Below are 20141 nucleotides of genomic sequence, written 5' to 3'. Positions count from 1 at the left end.
TTGTATAATATTGAAAAATAAATTTTATTTATATTTAAACATATGACTTTATATATCTTAATCATATGAAATATTATGGAATATGTACAAAAATATGGAATATGTACAAAGCAATGAATTGATAAATTATAACTAATACGTAAATAAGTAATACTAATAATACAATTACACTTTTTAAGTATTTACAGCCAAGTAAATAAAGATATTATATACTAATTTAATTTATCGTAAAGACATATTATATAATTTGTCTAATTTTGCTTCAAAATGTATAATGTTTTTTCCTTTAAAATTATAACTTTGAAACTATATATTTACATATCAATTATCTAATCGCATATCTTATCCGGATGACTTTGTAATTTTAAAAAGCGTACCACTGCTCTTTTTAAAAATAGATATAATAAAAATGGAGAATGTCCATGTCATGTAGAGAGTATTAATTAGTAACTGTACGCTTAGACGATAACAATCGCTCACAGTTTTCTCTTTAAAAAATTACGGTAGCACAAAAAGGAATTCACAGAGTACAAGATCATTCTTACAGATTCTGCAAAATAATTTCTAAAACCCCGCTGTTGTTCCTTGTCGGCGATAATCTGAGTTTGCCATTATAAGTCCGTTCTCTTTAGACACGGCTGTAATTGCGCTGCCAATTCCACTAAAAGTGGTAACGTTGTGTCCAATTTTCTTCAGGTAATCTAACGTGACTTGGCAGAAATCTTTCTCGTTCTGAATATTCATCGGGAATAACTGTAATTTTTCAAGTAACTTTTTCAAAAAAATTTGTTATTACTATGACTAATAAGTATTTTTCGTTTACACGTAATGTTTGAATTGAAGGCAGTTGCCTTATTAATATTCCTTAATGAAAACTGGATTTTTTTCACAAACTGAATATAAATAATTTCTAGATTATGACTAATCATACATGGAATACATGGAAAGATTTTAGATTTTAGCAAATGAGATTTAAAAAATCCTTTTAATATTAATCTGAAAAATATATTTTAATAAATTTGAAATATTAACCATTAATATAGTATTTTATAATCTTTCCAATTCTAGATATAAATATATAAAATATAAAATTTAATTTGTTCAAATTTTATTAAATAACAATAACGAAAACTCTAATAATGCGTAAATGCAATTGCTTCTTCATGAGAATTATTTTTTTCTTCAATTATTTATACCACTCGAACTCACTTGATGATGAAGTCTACGTGCATCAATCGCTTCCTTTATGTCGTAACCAAACCAGAGATTCAAGAGCATCCCAATCGCCACGCCGCTCGTGATCTTCGTGCCACCGGCTGCGCCAATCACTAATCTCACGTCGCCCTTGTGATCAACCTGAAAGAGATCGCACGATTGATTTAAATGAGCTTAAATTAACCGTTTGAGACTCGTGAGACGTTTTGCTCATTATTTGAAAAAAGGAGCGTTTTAAAAAAAGAATTTCGACGACTTCTCTATCGCCCCTCGAAATGCGCGAAAAGTTATAGGCGGCAGCAGATGGAGAGTCGCTTCGACGATCGCGTGACGATCGCGAATTGCAATTACATCATTGAGTCGAGCGATTCTCGGAATCGATGCCTATCTCGCGATGGTTAATTGCAAACTCATTGTAGCCGTTTCATTAGACGTGTTTCCCAACAACGTACGTGAGAGACGGCGCGCGCCGAGCGGCGCGACTGTTTTATTACGCGAGTTATTTCCCCGAGTTTCGAGCCTCCGGTGAATTTGTCGACGGTTCACGGCTCGCGGTGAAAATGGCTTACCACTATAGTCGGGCACATCGAACTCAATGGCCGTTTGCCGGGTCGAATAAAGTTCGCCGGTGACGGCGGCAGCCCGAAGCCGTTAGTAATGTTGGGTGAGCTGAAGTCGTCCATCTCGTCGTTAAATATTATACCGGTGGACTTGGACCGTATCATCGCGCCCAATCTGTTAAATAAAAATCCTTACAAAGGAACGAAACGCCCGGCATATTATTCGCCGCGGGATTTTATGCGGCCGTTCGCCGTTCAGCGCGCGCGCTGAATCGTTCCATTTTTAAAATAGATATATATAAACTTGCCGCTTTCAAAACGAAAACGTCGAGCGTATCGCGGAAGTGAAGTGACTCAATCGGTCCTCTCCTCCTCTCGGTTTTTTTTTTTTTTTTTTTTTTTTTTTACCGTGTCGATATTGCGCGCGACGGGAGTATTATGATAAAAATTATAACAAAATTTTTGTTACCGCGGAATGTTGACATTATCACGAAAATTCCGATATTTTTATTTCAAAATATTATACATAACGTTTATTATATATAACGTTTTATATTTTACAAACAGGCTATTGTAATTGTTTGAATAATGTAAACAGTTTAAAACAAATCTGCGCGACGCTATAAAGATTTAACAACAACACGTACAATGGACTTTTTATTAAAATTAAATTTAAAAAAAATCATATATTTACTATATATATATATTTTCTGCTAAAAACGTGAGACGTAAAACGGTGAACAAACGATTTTATCCGATATTGGTCGCAAAATATTATCTCGAATATTAATCGAGAACAATAATTAATTGCTTTCGGGATTTAATTGTCGGTAAGTCGCGGCTCGGGCGTTCGATTTACTTGGCCATTTGCGAATTTACTTACACCTGATTGATGGTCGACGTGACGGAGACCGCGGATCCGTCAGGCGCGAGGACGGAAACATGCGCGGTTCCTGAATCCACGCTCGTCGCGACGACGGCGCCGTAGTGCCTCGGGTCCTCACTCGTGCGATCGTCCTTAATCCTTCCCTTTATCATTTCCGCGTAATCATCGGATGTTAAATTGGTGAGCAGCGCGTCTACAAAGAAATAATTCCATCGTATTAAATACTCCCCTTAGATTAGCGGGGTCGAGAGGAGGAAATTCGAGGAAATTACGCTCGGGAAAATCGCACGGGAATTCAGATACCAAGCCTTCACGGTAAATCTCGCTTTTTGCCTTACGTGATGATATACAAGGTAACAATTAGGAGATACAGACGCGTTTGCCTCGTCAATTCTCAGAAAAACATGTCATATCGTCATATTTAAACCAAGAAAAGATTTATATATGTACACATGTATGTATACAGAATTATTTGCTTCCTCCTTTTCTTGATTAATATATTATCGTGACGTACGTCGATTGTCAGCGCAAGAAAAATTATCATTATTTACAGAAGTTCTTTTAATAAAAAAAAAAAAAAAAAAAAAAGCCGTCAAGATTATTTTGATGCCTGAATGAACGCGATAACTTAACGTCCATTAATTTTACACTTAGTAATTATCACTTCCCTAATAATTCTTACAATATTGATGATGTGGTATTATTAAATATGTCTCTTAATATTTCTTGAAAAATACTAAGAACCATCGTTAAAACCACCGTTCCACAGGCTCACCTATGCCCTCGACGAAATCAGGATCCCCCAGCTCTGTTCTCCTTGCGTAAGCCCACTTGAAGGTCTCCACTATACGTTGCCACATAACATTTTCATTGCCGACCGGCAGCAGGCGACGAATGACGTTCATTATAAACATCAAAATTGCGCCTGAGCCCGGCGGCGGCGCGCTGAAAATTGTCAGGTTTCCCATTTTCAACTCGACCGGCTTTCTCCATATGGCTCTGCGAAATATTTGGGCATTATCAATACGTGACTCTCGCACGATATCGTAATTTGACGCGCATTCGATATCACTTGTCATCGGCCATCGTCATCGTTCGGCTTCATCATCGTAACTCGTAAAGATGAAGAAAGAGAAACTTAATATTTATTTTATTACTGTGTATTTTGTATTTGATGACGAAATCAACACGATAATCTAATCTATCCACATTTTTAGCAGCTTTAGATCGATCGAACTGTAAATAATGATGTTTGAAATTATTTCAACCAACGGCTCTCTTTCTCTCTCTCTCTCTCTGATATTTACTCATGTTTAATTAATCGTTTCAACAGCGGTTGTCTCTCAATATTAAGAATGATCATTTTGTTGTTATATTCTAACTGTAATATTCTAACTGTAATGAATTAATAATTATTTTAAAGTATACTTTTTATTATCATTTTAGCAGATTGTGAGCGGCATTTTATCTATTAAATTAGCCACGTTTCTTTTTTTTATGTGCTCTCGTGAAACCTTAATTGCTCTGAAATAAGTTTATAATTGCTTTTGGCCTATCTTATCTGTAATAGGAAGCTTTGCGCTTTACAAATGTTCAAAAACATTTGAGAATAAACAGAGGTAGAAAAACGCTCACCTGTACGCTTGAAAATCCTGTCTCGTGATTATTCCGTCAAATTGCTTTAGCTCGTCGACTAATTTGTCAGTAATACTGCCATTATAAAATACGCCGGGACCGTCCCTCGCTATCAATTCCAACGTTTCCGCCAGTTTCGGTCTCTTTATTCGATCTCCCGCCTGCAAGTGTTTCTCTATTTATTCCAGTAATTTTCCTTTTCCTTAGGTGCCTTATATACCGGATAAAGTAATTTTGACCCGAAATGAAAAGGATAAGAAGGCTCTGGGAAACGAAAAGCAGGGTGTTACTCACGATCCACGTCCTATTGGTAGCGGGGTTAATGAGTATCTCGGCCAGACTGCTCTCGTTCTTTATCACGGGCTCCTTCTCGAGCAGATACGCGGCGAGATAATCGTTGACGCGTGATCCATTTTTGCACAATTCAATGGCGGGCTCGAATAACTCAGCCCACTTCAATTTCCCGTATCTTTGATGGGCCATCCAATAGCCCATAAGCTCACCCGGTACGGCAACTGCCAAGCCACCTGTTCGACAGTGCATAGATCTCGCTTGTTTACATCGGCCCGGGAATCATTCCCGCTATTGTTACGCGTGAGCAAAAATAACGAGGCGTTTTTTAATTAATCGATCGTTATGTCACGTCCGACGTTATGTAACACCGCGACAGCGGTTTTTATAAACGACTCGAACGTAAATGCACATCCCTCGGCTAAGCTTTACTGTAAAAAAAAAAAGAAAAATCCTACCATATATGGCCAAATGAGCATTGCCATCGAACATGTCCTCTGTCGCGGTCATCGGGGCGGTCTCCCTCGCGTCCAGATAATCCGCCGTTTTGCTCTTCGCGTCCCATATCGTCATGAGAAATCCACCGCCCAATCCCATGCTTTAAATCAAATGTAGAAGCATTTCGCTCGCTGTATATTTCGCTTGGCAAATTAATTGAGTCTTACTCGAGTCGAGAAGCGGGTTCTCTGAATGGGAGAAAGAAAAAAAGAGTGGAAAAACAGAAAGTTGCAGGTTTTACCTATGCAAGGAGGCGATGCCTTCACAAAGAAGTGCAGCTATCGTCGCATCTACTGCCGAACCGTTCCTAGATAAGATGTCAGCACCAATTTTGGAACATTCCTGACCGTTTGTCGTCACGGCGCCCTGCTCACAAATATTTTAATAATAGTGAGAAAAAAGCTTTGTCTTTCTTCCTCTCAAATGTATTACTTATATCGAATATATTATAACATGTATTATAACATGTTGTATTTCATGCGCTTCTTCTTTTCATACATAACAAAATTTTATGCAAGTATTTGTATTGAGAGAATAATAATTTTAAAATAAAGCAGCTATTAAAATAACAACGTTCCGATAAAAATATATTTTTGGAATAAACATAGGTAGCATTATTTTTATCGTTTATTATTCTACTATTTAATATTAAATTAAATTTTTTTATTAATTAATTTTCTGTTTTTGTTGGCACGGAAAGTGTATAATGTATTTTTTACAATTATTTTTGTCCATATTTCGATTGCACGAATAAATAAGGATTCAATGTTTTTGTCCTATATATATTAATAAAATGGAAATACATCTTTATTTCATTATAATTTAATAAATCTAAATTTTTATACTCGTCTATATTAATAAGTATTACCTTTTTATAACGACCCAATTCAGAAGAACTGATAAACTTGGATCCGCATTTAACATCTGAATTGTGTGTGAAGATTACAATTAATATTACGAAAACAGCCACAAGTATAACCACTGTCACACCGAATGCAAGCAGCTTTTTCTTTTTCACTCTGCAAAATATGTAGAAACAGATATTAAAAATTAGAATTTTATATTGTTTTTGTAACGATATGAGAATTGATTTGATGGAGATAACCGCGCTCGTTTTACAAAAATTCATGATTGAATGTTCTGGCAGGATGACCACATTGTAACACAATTCCTAAATTTAAACATTGCAAATTTAATCGCAACTCGCGTGACATTTGACATATAATTTTTATGTAAAATCCGCGTGGCGTTTAACATATGAAGAAATTTTTATTTTTACTATTTCTGCCGCATCGATTTTATGCTGCGTATAAATTAAAATCCATACATAATGTTACATAATAAAAAAACCTAATCAAAAAATGTGAAATCAAGTTGTGCAGACTACAATACTCTTTCATAGGAAATTGATAATCATGATGATTGCGATCATCAAATTATTACGCGATTGATGAAAAAGATCAGCTGCACAACAGTGATCATAAAATAAAAATCGGTGATGCTGCGAGCCTCTGCCGGTTAAAATCTCGTGATCTACGCTCCAATGGTTTGCCATGACCGCATTTGCACCTGCGTCACCGTTGTAAAGTCAATGACAGTAAAATACAATTATAATAGCACGATGACGTTACACAGCATAAAATATAATTTTGCGTTGATCGTCGAAGATAATCATACACAATTTATTTTACAGAAAGCATTATAACGGTGCATATAATTTTATGCGATAATATAAAATTTTGAAATAAATTACAAATAAAAATTTATTTACAAATAATCAAAATTCAAATTATGTTTATGTTAATTAAAATATAAATTTATATTTAGGTATAATAATTAAGGTCGAATGTATATAATCGACAATTGTTCGCGATGACGAAGCTTTTTGAAGTTATCTTATAGCCATTATCCACAATCATTGTTTACATATGATAAGATTCAAAAGTTTATATAATTAAGCGTAGATATGCATCGCTTGGAAAATATCAACGAGCATCAGCAGTACTGTGTTAGTGCCACATTTACTGATATGACGACGTTGACTCAAGAACGTGATCCAGTTATCATCGTGTAATCACAGATTTACACATGCAGAAGACATTTACTCTGCAATCCGCTGAGATTGCGTAACACGTGTACACATTATTCAATACATTCCCACACCGTACGGACCTCTCTCCTCTCTCTCCTCTTCTGTCTTAGAGTCAAATTATTACGATATCTATCAATTTCGAGATATATTACTTGAAATATGATTCTAAAATTAAAGTGATACAATAAGAATTTTATCCCATAATTGCTTAATTATTCAGACTTGATTATATACCATTGTATATAAATGCACGTCTGTAAATGTCTGTAGTAATTATTAGATCTTATCAGTCTATCAATTCCTTTATAAACGTGCAATAAAGATACGACTTTAATGAATTAATGAGGTAGATGTCTCGTATTGATAAAACAAGAAAACAAAGTTTTTTATTTCATCGATCAGAATCAGATATAAATTAAATAAATATTTTATTTTATTATTAAACATTTTACTCAACATTATCGAATAACACAGACCATCTTGTTCAAATAATACATTTCTTTTTTAAATAATCATGATTTAGAGAATTTACGTTGAGTATTCAAGAAAATGCACTTATCATGATGAATTTACAAGTATTTGCATTTAAGAAACAAATTGTGCTTTTTCATGATTCTTATGTAACACTTTAAACTTAAACTAAATAATATTTACTTAATTACGAGCTAATTACATATAAGTGAAAAATTTTAACTATCCAACATAATGTAATTGACATTTATTTGCGTTATTTAAAACATTTCTATCTGTTATGTATGTAGTATGTTATTATTTGATATAGTTTACGTAACAAAATAGTCAATAAACGATAAATTGTAAACTATTGGTAAGATTTGCAAAAAAATATACTTAATAGAAATGTATAAGTATAATAAATTAAGACAAATTAATATTGGAATTTTTATTAAAACTTGCTTTATACAAAATTTATCATTTTTATGTGATTAAAAATTTTTATAAAGGAGATATTTTTTAAAAAGCTTAAAAATAATTTAAGGATAATTAAAACAATACACGTATATGATTTGTATAAAAAATGATCAGAATATTGCAAAACTGTCGATAATTTAACAAATTAAGAAAAAGTAAAAAAAAATTTTTTTTTAAATGCTTTAAAACGTGTTCTCATATTCCTGACAAAGATGCACTATTTACGCAAAAAAATTATGACTGCGAGTTTATCTAGCCAGTTAAATGCTTTTGCAATTGTAATAGAAATGTTATATAGTTAACAGCAATCGTTTCACGATAAACGTAACCGATGCAATATTATTGGCATGATCAGAAATTAAGAAATTAAATTTCCATTTTTAATAATTATAATATTACTTAATTTTATTTAAAGATATTGTTGCATACGCAAACGATAATTGCATTTACGCACACGTGATGATTACGATTCTACATGCGATTGCAACATACGGCATATTAGTTGCACGTGATTACACTACCGCTAATTACTTGAGTCAAGCAATCTCATTGTCGCTTGTTAACGTATAATGTCTCTGGAAACCTCTAGAAAATTATCAATTTTTATACTTCTCCTAAAAATTTTGAAAAAATGAGTGACACGGTAAAAGTTATTTTTAATAAAAAATAATTGTTATTAAACAAAGCAAAGCAACATAATTTGAAAATTAAATTCCTCTCTTCCGTACAACATTTCCTACATGACATTTTGTAACAACTTTTTGTTACAAACAAATAAAAGCTGTGATGTGTTTTCCCGCGTTATCTGTATTAACAGAAATTAACACAATAAAACAAATAAAAGGTAGGATGTATTTCATTGTATATAATTAGATATTTCTCAATTTTCTAATTAGAATATTTGTAAAAAGATTTGCATATCTCTTCAAACTTAACAAAAATAAACATTTGGCGAGTATAGGAATATTCCTAAAATACCAAGTCAAGTACGATTGTAATCAGCGCATTAACTATTTGCCGCCGTTTGTTTTATCTATCTTAAAAATGTTTATTTTTAAACATTTTTCCGTATTGCATTTATTTTTTTGAATATATCAATTTACATGTAAATTATAGCGAAATATTCAGAAAATGTATCAGATAAGTACTCAAATTATATTGAGTAATTAATTATATCGAAGAACTGCACTTCACAGCAGCACATTTGCTCGCAAGTGTGCACAAATATATGTTGCGACACATATCTACACTATTTTAAGCATCACAAATTTTATAAATTACAAAAATAAAATGTATTTCACAGTGTCAGTTTCAATCGTCGCAGCTACAAAAACGATCTTTCGCGGAGCTACGCTTTCACTCGCGTTATACGTCGAATTTACATTAATTTTTAATAGCCGAGCGACGTAAAAAGACCATTATTTCAATAAACAAAATTTATGCAAAGATGATGTCAACACAGGCATTTTTTGTAACCTGGCACACCTTCGTGTAACGATAAAAAAAAAAAGGAAATTATACCGACCCGATCATGTTGCACAGGCGAACGGCAACGGCAGCGAGTATGACAGAGGCGACCAGCCTTGACTAAACGTTTCTCTAAGGCTATCGTTTCTCTTATAAGAGCAACGATACCGTTTCTATCTATTCATCCCCACTCGCTCGAGTGAATTTCCGGAAGCCAAAACGAACACGCGTATAATTTATATTGGCATTTCCTTTTCATTTCCACACGTACGTCATTCCCGCTTCTACGTTTCTCATTTCACGTGTAAAAGTTCGGAATCATCACGAGCAACGAGTCGAAGCTGACATTCTTATTGAAAATTAATGCAAATAATGCAATCAATTTAAAAACAAAACACAACGTCTGCAGTTATATCTTAAATTTATAACCTTGAAAAAATATTGGCCAAGTGCAGTTGTTTTATATTTTTTTATGCGTTCTATGCATTTACTCATTTTCATATATATGTACACACACACACACACACACACACACACACACACACACACACACACACACACACACACACACACACACAATATTATATTTTTATATAAAAATGTTCTATTTTAAAAAAGTTTAATAGAGATCTTCGATTTTAATGATTTTAATATAATTTATAATTATAATTATAATTTATTTTTTTATTATTAGACACATTATTCATTACATTTATATTTTATTCAAATAAAAATTGCATGATATATTACATAAATAAATATTAAGATTAAGTAAATCATATTTATAATACTAGTAAATTACATCTACACAGTGATAAATACAGAATAAAAATTAGAATTTAGAAATTAGAGGACAGATCATGTAAAGACCATGAAAATGAACGTAGTACAAATTAAAATAATGGTGTGTGTGTTCGAATAAGAAATTACCGTTAAGGCCACATATTTTCATCGCATTTAATGCTAAATGTGACCATATCTTTATTATACATATGTATATTATGTGCATATCATATTCATACATATGTACAAAATATATTACATAAATAATGTGCATTTTATAAATAAATAATTGCTATTTAGTCATTGGCGTCGGCATCAAACAATAAAGACATTTATCAGAAACAATTCTCTCTCATAAAGCAATTATTCATGGCTTATAAACTTTTGATTGCAGTGAGTTTGAATCAATCCAAGATCGATTAAATTGAATATTTGTGTTGAACTATGTGGATTCAATTAAAAATGTTGCAAATTGCAATCATATCTTGTTACTTGCGATTTGTCGGTACTCGCTCATTCGACAAATTTTTAATCGTTAATTTCTCGTTAATTGCGAAAATCTTAAAATAGTAATTTTCTGCTCAGTTTAATCCATTTCATCGTTTGCATCTCGCTTTAATTAAAAAAATACTAAGAAGAGCAAGAATAAATCTTGTCTGTATATTTTTATTGTCTAAGATATTACAAAATTGTATTTAAAGTGATTTTAAATATAAAAGATTATGAATACGGCCCATCGATGGAACGGAATTAACGGAATTAAATAAGAAAAAAATATGAAGATATATTCTATCAATAGATATATTATTTTGTAATACAAAAATATATTTTCTAACTTTTTAATAATTTTATTTTCAAAGATAAATATCTACTTTTCAAATCCTAATCTGCGCGTTAATAATATCTTAAATTAGATTCAGAGCCAATGAAAAATTGAACAAAATTGTCTAAATTCTTCTTCTAGACTTTAATGTGACAGAGTGCTCTCTTAAGGCAGCCTTTAATATATAAGTGATCATCGCGATATCGCTTCATGGGAATCCGTCCATTCCCGTGAAGTACATGTCCATTCTGAGAAGTACATGGTGCGTTTCTAGGGAAGTGCGTTGTCATGTTTGCGTCCAGTGCGCCAGAGCGAGACGGCGGTGTTGTTCGTTGACTGCTCAGAAAACGGCGGAGTCATTTCGAGTTTCCTGTAGAACGGTGAATACTTTGAACAATGTCGGCGAGATATGACAGAGCGATCACGGTGTTCTCGCCGGACGGGCATCTGCTCCAGGTGGAATACGCCCAGGAGGCTGTCAAGAAAGGCTCGACAGCGGTACGTCGAACAGTTTGACCTAACCTCACTACCTCTTGACTTTAAATGCCACTTTCGAGAATTTCACCGGCTTCTCTCGTCTCATCTGTTAATCTGTGAATTATTTGTTGTCACGCGCGAGAAATTTTTAATTATAATTGTGTGTTTTTATTCATCTACCTTGCCTTATGACTCTGCGAATTTTGTACAGGTTAGGTTAACAGTTTCCCAACAGGTTTCACAACAGATTCAGTATGTCTCATTTCTGTCATCCTTGTCATGTCGCATCGCAATGTTTATTCGTATAAAAAAAAAAAAAAATTTTTATTCATGTTATTTTTATGTCGTAAAAAGCATAAAATTTCCAGCTAAACAAAATTCTTAATAAAATCAATATTACTTTTTAACATACTTTTAGTTTATTTATATATGTTTATATATGATTTTTTTGTAAAAACAGGTTGGTGTACGTGGAGCTGACGTCGTAGTATTAGGCGTTGAAAAGAAGTCTGTCGCTAAACTACAAGAAGAGCGCACGGTGCGAAAGATATGTCTTCTGGACGATCATGTAATTATGGCCTTTGCAGGTATGAAAATAGCACAAAGATAAATATAAGGCTTGTTTTTTATTGACTGATTATCCTAAAACTATCTTATTTGCTTTTCATACATCTATTTCATTTCAAGTATGTACATTAGTTCAAGAAGTATAAAGAACAGGTTTACTAAATTTTGTATATTGCACAAATAACAATAATTGTTTTTGATCTTCTTAATAGGCTTAACTGCCGATGCAAGAGTGTTAATCAACCGTGCACAAGTTGAATGCCAGAGCCATAAGTTAACTGTAGAAGATCCTGTTACTTTGGAATATATCACAAGGTATATTGCAGGTATGATTGAAATAAATTGTTTCACTAGAAAATTGTGACCATTTATTACATCTTTAAATTATTTCTATGTAATTGTTATTTGCAGGTTTAAAACAGAAATATACACAGAGTAACGGTCGTAGACCTTTCGGAATATCTTGTCTCCTAGCTGGATTTGATTATGATGGTGTCCCACATCTTTATCAAACAGAACCGTCAGGAATATATTACGAATGGAAGGTACATACATATTAAAGACAGATTAAAACATTTCAAATGTTTTGCTGGATAGGATAATTGAATAGCTAAATTGATATCAATTATCTCTTCCACAGGCAAACGCGACAGGTCGCAGCGCTAAAACTGTGCACGAATTCTTGGAAAAATATTATACCCCGGAAGAGGTATCTACGGAAAAAGGTTGTATAAAATTAGCTATCAGAGCGCTACTCGAAGTAGTTCAATCTGGACAAAAGAATCTAGAAATAGCAGTAATGCGACGTGGACAGCCGTTACAGGTATATTTTTGTAATTTTTGTGCATCTTTTTTTGAGACATAAATTTGTAATAACAATACATATAATACTTCAGATGTTGGACACAGATACTATAGGTGAATATGTAACGGAAATCGAAAAAGAAAAGGAAGCAGAGGCGGAAAAGAAAAAGCAGAAAAAGTGATGTCCTGTGTTTTATTATGCACTCTTTAACTATACCATTATTAATTTTTCTTATAAAATAAATATATTGCAACAAAACTAAAGAAAGAAAGCAGATAAATGAAGCGCAATAAAACTGATTTTTTTTTATTCGTACTATTTATGGTCACAAAATTATATACAAAACCATTCGTCATGAGTCATGAATTTCAACATTCAGATTATGACGGGAAAGATCGCAGTTTCATAGAATTGCTTTCAACAATAAATGATTAAATTTCACATATCTGTGTATATATAAAATTATCTTGCTACAATCTTGTTTGTTGACGCTTTTATTTTATATTACATTTATGCATTTTGTCTTCTTAAAAATATAATGAATTTTTAATTTTAATATATTTTTTATTACATTAATTAAATTACTATTACTAAATAGTGATAAACTTTTCTATTCAAATGTGAATTAACAAATAATATAAATAATTTTATATGTCTATTATTTTCATGAATGATTTGATGTTGAAATATTACTATTTTATTCTGGAATGTATTCTGGAGATAAAGATCTTCCTCGATGATTAAATACTTGAAACGATGGTAAATTCCGCAGTGTCTCCCATGACTTATTTTCCAAATCGACAACTGCCCGAATTTCTTTAAAATCACCAGCGATGTACATAACACCATACATGACAATAAATAAACTGGCTATACCCTGGATTAAAATCTATAACAGTAAAAAATCGCAACAACATTCTAAGATTTGTATCCGCTTCATGGACTACTATATACAAGAATAATTTTTAGCTTTCTATATAAAATGAGGGATGATATGAATTATAACTTACATCAATTGGCAAAGTAGTAAACTCCTGTTCGGTAATTCGCAAATAAGAGCGATCTATAAAAAAAATTGTTATTTAATTTCATCTAATTGCAAATGTCGTTTGTTTCTTATTTTAGAAATTTAATTGTACTCTAACTGGACTTCAAATGGAAAAAAGGACAAGCTCATAACTTCGTCATACAATGTTAATATTAGTCTAACCTAAAAAAAACTTGAGAAGAGTTGAAAGACGTATATACTCACGTTGCGCCGCGGAATAAGCTGCGTGTAATATAGACATAAATCCTATAAAAGTTATAAATTTATGTACAACTGTAGCAGACATCATGAATACGTAATATATCACAATTGATGCATTGACTCTCCACAGCGCAACAGACAGCAACAACGATACAAACAACGAGAAGATAATCGATTTACTAATTGTCCCTAGTCAGGATTGCTTCCTTTCCCACGTAATGTGCATTCCCTAGAAAAGAACATCTGTAGAAAGAAATGATACACACATGAACGACAGAGAAGAATGGCATACCTAATCTTAATTCAATCGGTAAATAACTCATCAAGTGATATCTGTATTATTTTATCAACGTGGATGGAATTATTAATTTTTTTGATGGAATTAATAATTTGTTTTGAACGAATTTAATTTCTATCATTTTTAATTGTCAAAAGAGTTTGTTAAAATTTGTTTTTGAAATAAGAATGAGAAAAGGAACTTACGAAAAATCTAATATTTTTGTTAAAATAAGCTTATAAAAGATTTCATCTTTTTAAATGTCTTTACAACATTAAAATTGAAAATTTCTAATATAACATGATTGCCAACGCATTATTGCCAATATGCTTGCATTTCTACATGTGCGTGTGCGCACGTGTGTGTGTGTGTGTGTGTGTGTGTGTGTGTGTGTGTGTGTGTGTGTGTGTGTGTATCCTAACTTTTTAATATATAAAATAATATATAAATATATATATATTAATATATAAATATATATATAAAGTTCATTATATATAAAATATATTTTTTTAAATCATTCTTTCTTTTTTAATATAAACTAAATATAAATTTTATATATATTGTATATAAAATTATTATATTAAAATAGAAAGACTAACTTTGAAAAATAAAGATATATTAAATACGAGTATAAATACGAGTTTTACAGATATCAACTATTTTAGATTTGGTTATATCTAATTAATGTTATATATGTATAAGGAAAGGACATTTTTAATTCAACATATCAGAATATCAGATAAAATTGCTTGTATTTGTTTAATTATATAAGTCCTGTTTATAAAATTCCTATTGTAAATATTACAATATTATAATATTACAATAGTATAATTACACAATTTTTTTTATATTTTATTATAAATTTTCTGCACTTTTGTATTAAAAAGTGAAAAATTTAATACATAATACATAATAATGAATACAAAGTTCATATAAAATATGCGTAAGTACGATATGACAATCGTATAGAGTCATTCAGCGTTTGTCAGGACAGCAATCCACAGGGTATATTATGAAGTTCTTTGGAATGGATTTCGATTGAAATTATTCAATTATTTTCTAGATTTCTATTGTTTTTTTCTAGGAAAAATCGAATAATTTTGGAATCTATTTCAAGTTCTATAATATGTATTATATTTTTTTTTTATATTCAAAATATTCAAAAATAAAGCGATGATCAGATTGCCATTTGTCATATTGACAGACGCTAAATGATCATCTAAATAAAAAATGCGTAAAAAAATAGACTTATAAAAACGTTGGAGCACGGATGCACGATGATTCGCATGTAAATATTTATTATTACTAATTATAAAAATTTATTCGTTATTAAAATAAAAAAATTAATTGTTTAATTGAATAATATATATAACAAAATTTATTAATTTTATATTAATATATTAATTATTAATTATTTAATTAATTAATTATTAATATATTAATTATTAATAAATTATATTAATATATAATAAAACATATTGTGTATATTATTGTGTATGTAATATGTTTTATATATATTTATATATATATAACATATATATACATATATACATATATTGGTTTATTTAAACTAATATATTGGCGCATTTCAAACATATCGAAGAAATATCTTTTTTTTTAGATTTCTTAGACTGTATTTAATCTCTATCTAAAATTTCATGTCATTGCCTTTCCTAGTCTACAAATAAATATTTATTTTGTGATTGAGAAAAAGCACTTTTGGCAATTTTTAACATGTCAAATTTTGTTGAGCAAAGAATTTGCATAAAATGTTGAACTTTAGAGCAAAACTTCATGTACAGTAGACATGTTTTGATGATGAGTGCATATCGAAAATAAGGATTTTCGATTGATATGAAATGTTGAAGTGGAAGATTTTCCAGAGCGATCTTCATCTTCGACATGTTCTTTGTCTTCTTTGAACATTTTATACCATTTGAAAATCCTTGTTCTTGATATGCACTTATCACCAAAACATGTTCACTATTTCTGTACACAAAATTTCGTTCCAAAGACAAAATTTTATACATTTCTTTGTTCAACAAAATTCAACATGTTAAAAATCGCCGAAAGTACTTTTCTCAATCACAAAACAAGAATTTATTTATAAATTAAAATTGGTAAATACATGAAATTTTATCTAGAGATTAGAAACAGTCCAATTAATCTAAAAAGATATTTCTTCCATACGTTCAAAATTCGCAGTTGATTGAGCCAATTCCCATACCTTTTGATCACAATAGTATATACATATATATTTTTATATATATTAAATATACATTATTATAATTATATTTTATTATATTACGTATACTATTAAATTTCTTTTGTATTCAAATAACATGCTTGTCTAAAAAATATCTTTAAAATATTGAAACATTTTTAAGATATTTTAGAACGTTATACAGTTTCTAGATATTCTATCAGTGTAATTGCTTTGTAATCAAAGATTTAATTTAACAATACTTTCTTTTGGAACCCTTGTCAGTATTGATATCAAACTCTTAATATTATATCGCGGTATAACAAACTGCATCATAAATATAAATATATATGCTGTACATATATATAAATATACGGCTGTACATATATATAAATATACGGCCGTATATATAAGTATACGGCCATATATATAAATAATAAAAAATTGTAAATTAATTATATTGATTACAAATTAATTACGGATCAATTGATACGTGTGATAGAATTATTACATATAATATCGAAGATAAATCGGTCATCAGCCTCCAAGTTGGATGTGAAGTGTTTTATATAAATCACATTTTTGTGATAGTCAGGTAGTGTTCTCAATGTATTGAGAATAAGATAGACTAGCTAAATAAATTATAATAATATAAGTATACTATACTGAATCATAAATATAAATATAAAAATATAAAAAAATTAAACTAAATGTAAATATAAAAATATAAATAGAATCAAAACGTTAAAATAGCAAATTAATAATATCAATAGATATTATAGAATCATCTGCTGTTAAAAATGTGTAATGTCGTATATTTTTAATAATCTAAACATTAGTTTTCTTAATTTTAAGGCATAATTCAATTTTTTACCAGATTAATTGTAGTCCGACTTGCAAACGGGATAACAATAATAATATTCAAATGGCACCAGTTGATGTAGATTTTCTGACATTTTGGCTGTCACGTTCTTAGCTAGATCGCTTAAATTGCCCGATGTTGTCAATGCATATACATAGGGAACTTTAAAAATAATTTCTTCGCACAAACCGCAATATTTTGTTATATCCTCATCTTCCATCAATAGATATGGTAAAAATGGTACACGTTCTGGACTACAAAAATAATAATAATAATAATAATAAATAATAAATAATTTATATAATATATTCTAAATTTTTTTAATCACTGTGAAGTTCGTTTGACTTTTGTGCAAATATATTGTAAAAAATTATTAATTATTAATATTTCAATCTTTAATATGATAAATTTTCATCAGGCTTGTGCAAATGGAAAATATAGAAAATGTCCATTAAAACTTCCACTATTAAGATTCTCTGAAATTTCGGCCGAAAATATAACTATTTTCTATTTATATTGATAATATTTAAAATTTGTTTATTATTTTGTATTATTTTTAATTCTCTTTAAGATTCTTTAATATCAAATTTATAAGCAGACAAACAGACTCGCCCTTTACCTTTACACTTTTGCATCTGATGTGTTATAATTACATTTTAAATTAAAAATTTAAAGTAAATTTCTTTTAATATGGAAATATCCGTTATTCATTTCTGACATCTTCTTAAAGTTTACATTACAAAAAAGCTTTATAAAAATCATTATTTTAAAGAAAAATTATCTTCAATTTGACTAAAGGAATTTATAAAAAATACACACTTATAAATATGCAATAAACATTCAAAAATCGACAAACCGATATTTTCTCACTATTCTCGATGTAAGTTGGATAAGAGTTGGTATTTCTTCACGTCCTATTACTGTACGTTCAGAAGTCTTTATACGATCAGGGCCTACAAATGGATTCATTGAAACGTCAATAGTTCGTAAGAATAAATTAAGGATTTCTATTGGTAAATATGTTAACGAGTTATGCGACAAATTCAAAATTTTAAGATTTTTCATCTTTCCAATGTTATGTGGCAAGATCCTTATATCATTATGGCTAATATTTAATTCCACTAAAGCATCTAACTTAATGATATATTCTGGTAATTTGATTAGCTGTAAATAATAATAAATTTCACGATGACGGAGCATATTATTAATTAAAAATATATTTTTATACAACAAAATATATATGTATACATTTTTTGTTTTATATATACATATAAATCATTTTTGTGATATTTTAATAATTATATGACATACTGAATTATAGCTTATGTCTAGAAAACTTAAATTTTTCCGAAGAGCAGCTTGCCTTAAACACAACCATTTATGCAAATAAAAAGATCCAATTTCATTTCGTGACAGATTAAGCCGTTGAAGAAATGGTAAAATGCCCAAGTACATTGGCACTTTTTCAATATTATTGTTTGATAGGTTCAAATCTCTTAGATATAGCCACTTTGTAATATTATCAAAGTTTTTTAACAATGGATTGTAAGCAGTTGGTTTACCTAAATATGGCACATAGGTAATACTCAAAAATCGAGGTCTTTTCCTAGGCATCTCTCCCAAAATTATTCTTTTTTTCCTGTACATATCTTTGAATCGCGTTGAGAAAGCCTATTTAGATTTAAATTTTATATTGATTAATAATTTAAATTCTATAATATTTAACATATAATGCAAATCTGGATTGTTAAGCAAATAACTTAGTAACAATTTTTTAATACCAAGAAATAATAAAATTATTTTATAATAGTATTATGTTATTCTTACCATATTTTCAGATGATTAGTTTTATTGTAATTATTGACAATAGTTATTATATTATTTTTAGCAAATTAATATTTGGTGAATATTTTATAACGCTAATAGTATTCGCAGAGTTTCTAAAGGTTATTTATTGTGAATAATTTGTGCTAAGTTTCTTGTTATCTAAAAATTATAAAAATTAGTGTATAATTTCATAGTTCATATCTATATAAGTATATAGCTCTGCCTAATTATTTTAATTAAGTTTTGTAATGATAGCATAAATAATTGTGAATTACACAATTAATTGTTTTGTGAAGAAAAAGAATCTATGACACATAGAAGCGGATTCTTACATTACCTTGCTATTAAAATGTGTATATCAAAAATTGTTACACAATTTCTTTCAATTTTCACGTTATAAAATTATTTATAAAATTATGGTTTTCAACAGAAATTGACAAAGATGCTGTTCTGTCACAATCCTTAAAGTTACTGGCGTATATTCGCATTATTATTTGTTAATTATATGATTGTTATTAGTTTACATATTTTTACATCGATACTGGCAGAATTAATTTGAAAAACGTTATGAAGGTTGACACTTTAAATTGAAAAACTCAAGTTAAAAACTGATAATATTACAGAATAATATTAATTTTATTTATTTTTCAAGATATCTGATCTTCTTCAAAACTTTATAAATTATTATTAGCGT

At 29.9% G+C, this 20141-nt stretch overlaps 4 protein-coding genes across 6 annotated transcripts; 1 reads left to right on the top strand and 3 right to left on the bottom strand.

Annotated features, from left to right (window-relative positions):
* LOC105426680 (glutathione hydrolase 1 proenzyme) lies at window positions 1-9707 on the bottom strand. The gene is made up of 11 exons (XM_011638004.2): window positions 9633-9707; window positions 5954-6104; window positions 5327-5451; window positions 5046-5185; window positions 4591-4823; window positions 4297-4457; window positions 3437-3660; window positions 2659-2854; window positions 1785-1950; window positions 1210-1356; window positions 1-753 (listed from the first exon to the last, which is right to left on the bottom strand). Exons 1-11 carry the CDS (start codon window positions 9638-9640, stop codon window positions 565-567), a joined length of 1740 nt encoding a protein of 579 aa, XP_011636306.2. The 5' UTR covers window positions 9641-9707; the 3' UTR covers window positions 1-564.
* A 1747-nt stretch (window positions 9708-11454) lies between these two features.
* On the top strand, window positions 11455-13344 carry Prosalpha4 (proteasome alpha4 subunit). Its single transcript, XM_011638002.3, has 6 exons — window positions 11455-11678; window positions 12118-12244; window positions 12437-12550; window positions 12636-12769; window positions 12865-13047; window positions 13121-13344. Exons 1-6 carry the CDS (start codon window positions 11577-11579, stop codon window positions 13208-13210), a joined length of 750 nt encoding a protein of 249 aa, XP_011636304.1. The 5' UTR covers window positions 11455-11576; the 3' UTR covers window positions 13211-13344.
* On the bottom strand, window positions 13310-14470 carry EMC5 (ER membrane protein complex subunit 5). Its single transcript, XM_011638003.3, has 3 exons — window positions 14282-14470; window positions 14040-14092; window positions 13310-13918 (listed from the first exon to the last, which is right to left on the bottom strand). The coding sequence occupies exons 1-3, from the start codon at window positions 14364-14366 to the stop codon at window positions 13727-13729; spliced, it is 330 nt and encodes a 109-aa protein (XP_011636305.2). The 5' UTR covers window positions 14367-14470; the 3' UTR covers window positions 13310-13726.
* Window positions 14471-17021: 2551 nt separating this feature from the next.
* Window positions 17022-19914, bottom strand: LOC105426676 (uncharacterized). Of its 3 annotated transcripts, none has more exons than XM_011638000.2 (6): window positions 19780-19914; window positions 19448-19606; window positions 18932-19291; window positions 18477-18784; window positions 17633-17874; window positions 17022-17390 (listed from the first exon to the last, which is right to left on the bottom strand). In XM_011638000.2, exons 2-5 carry the CDS (start codon window positions 19448-19450, stop codon window positions 17637-17639), a joined length of 909 nt encoding a protein of 302 aa, XP_011636302.2. In that variant the 5' UTR covers window positions 19451-19606; window positions 19780-19914; the 3' UTR covers window positions 17022-17390; window positions 17633-17636. The 3 variants fall into 3 exon arrangements, with proteins under 3 accessions (XP_011636302.2, XP_088927093.1, XP_011636303.2); XM_089070967.1 differs by having other exon boundaries at window positions 18477-18573; window positions 19183-19291; XM_011638001.2 differs by having other exon boundaries at window positions 19785-19914.
* Between the last annotated feature and the right edge of the window lie 227 nt (window positions 19915-20141).

Source organism: Pogonomyrmex barbatus, unplaced genomic scaffold, assembly GCF_055798465.1.
Source record: "Pogonomyrmex barbatus isolate J1 unplaced genomic scaffold, ASM5579846v1 scaffold11, whole genome shotgun sequence".
In the NCBI taxonomy this organism is placed as follows: Eukaryota; Metazoa; Arthropoda; class Insecta; order Hymenoptera; family Formicidae; genus Pogonomyrmex; species Pogonomyrmex barbatus.
This window is presented reverse-complemented; position numbering and strand designations above follow the sequence as displayed.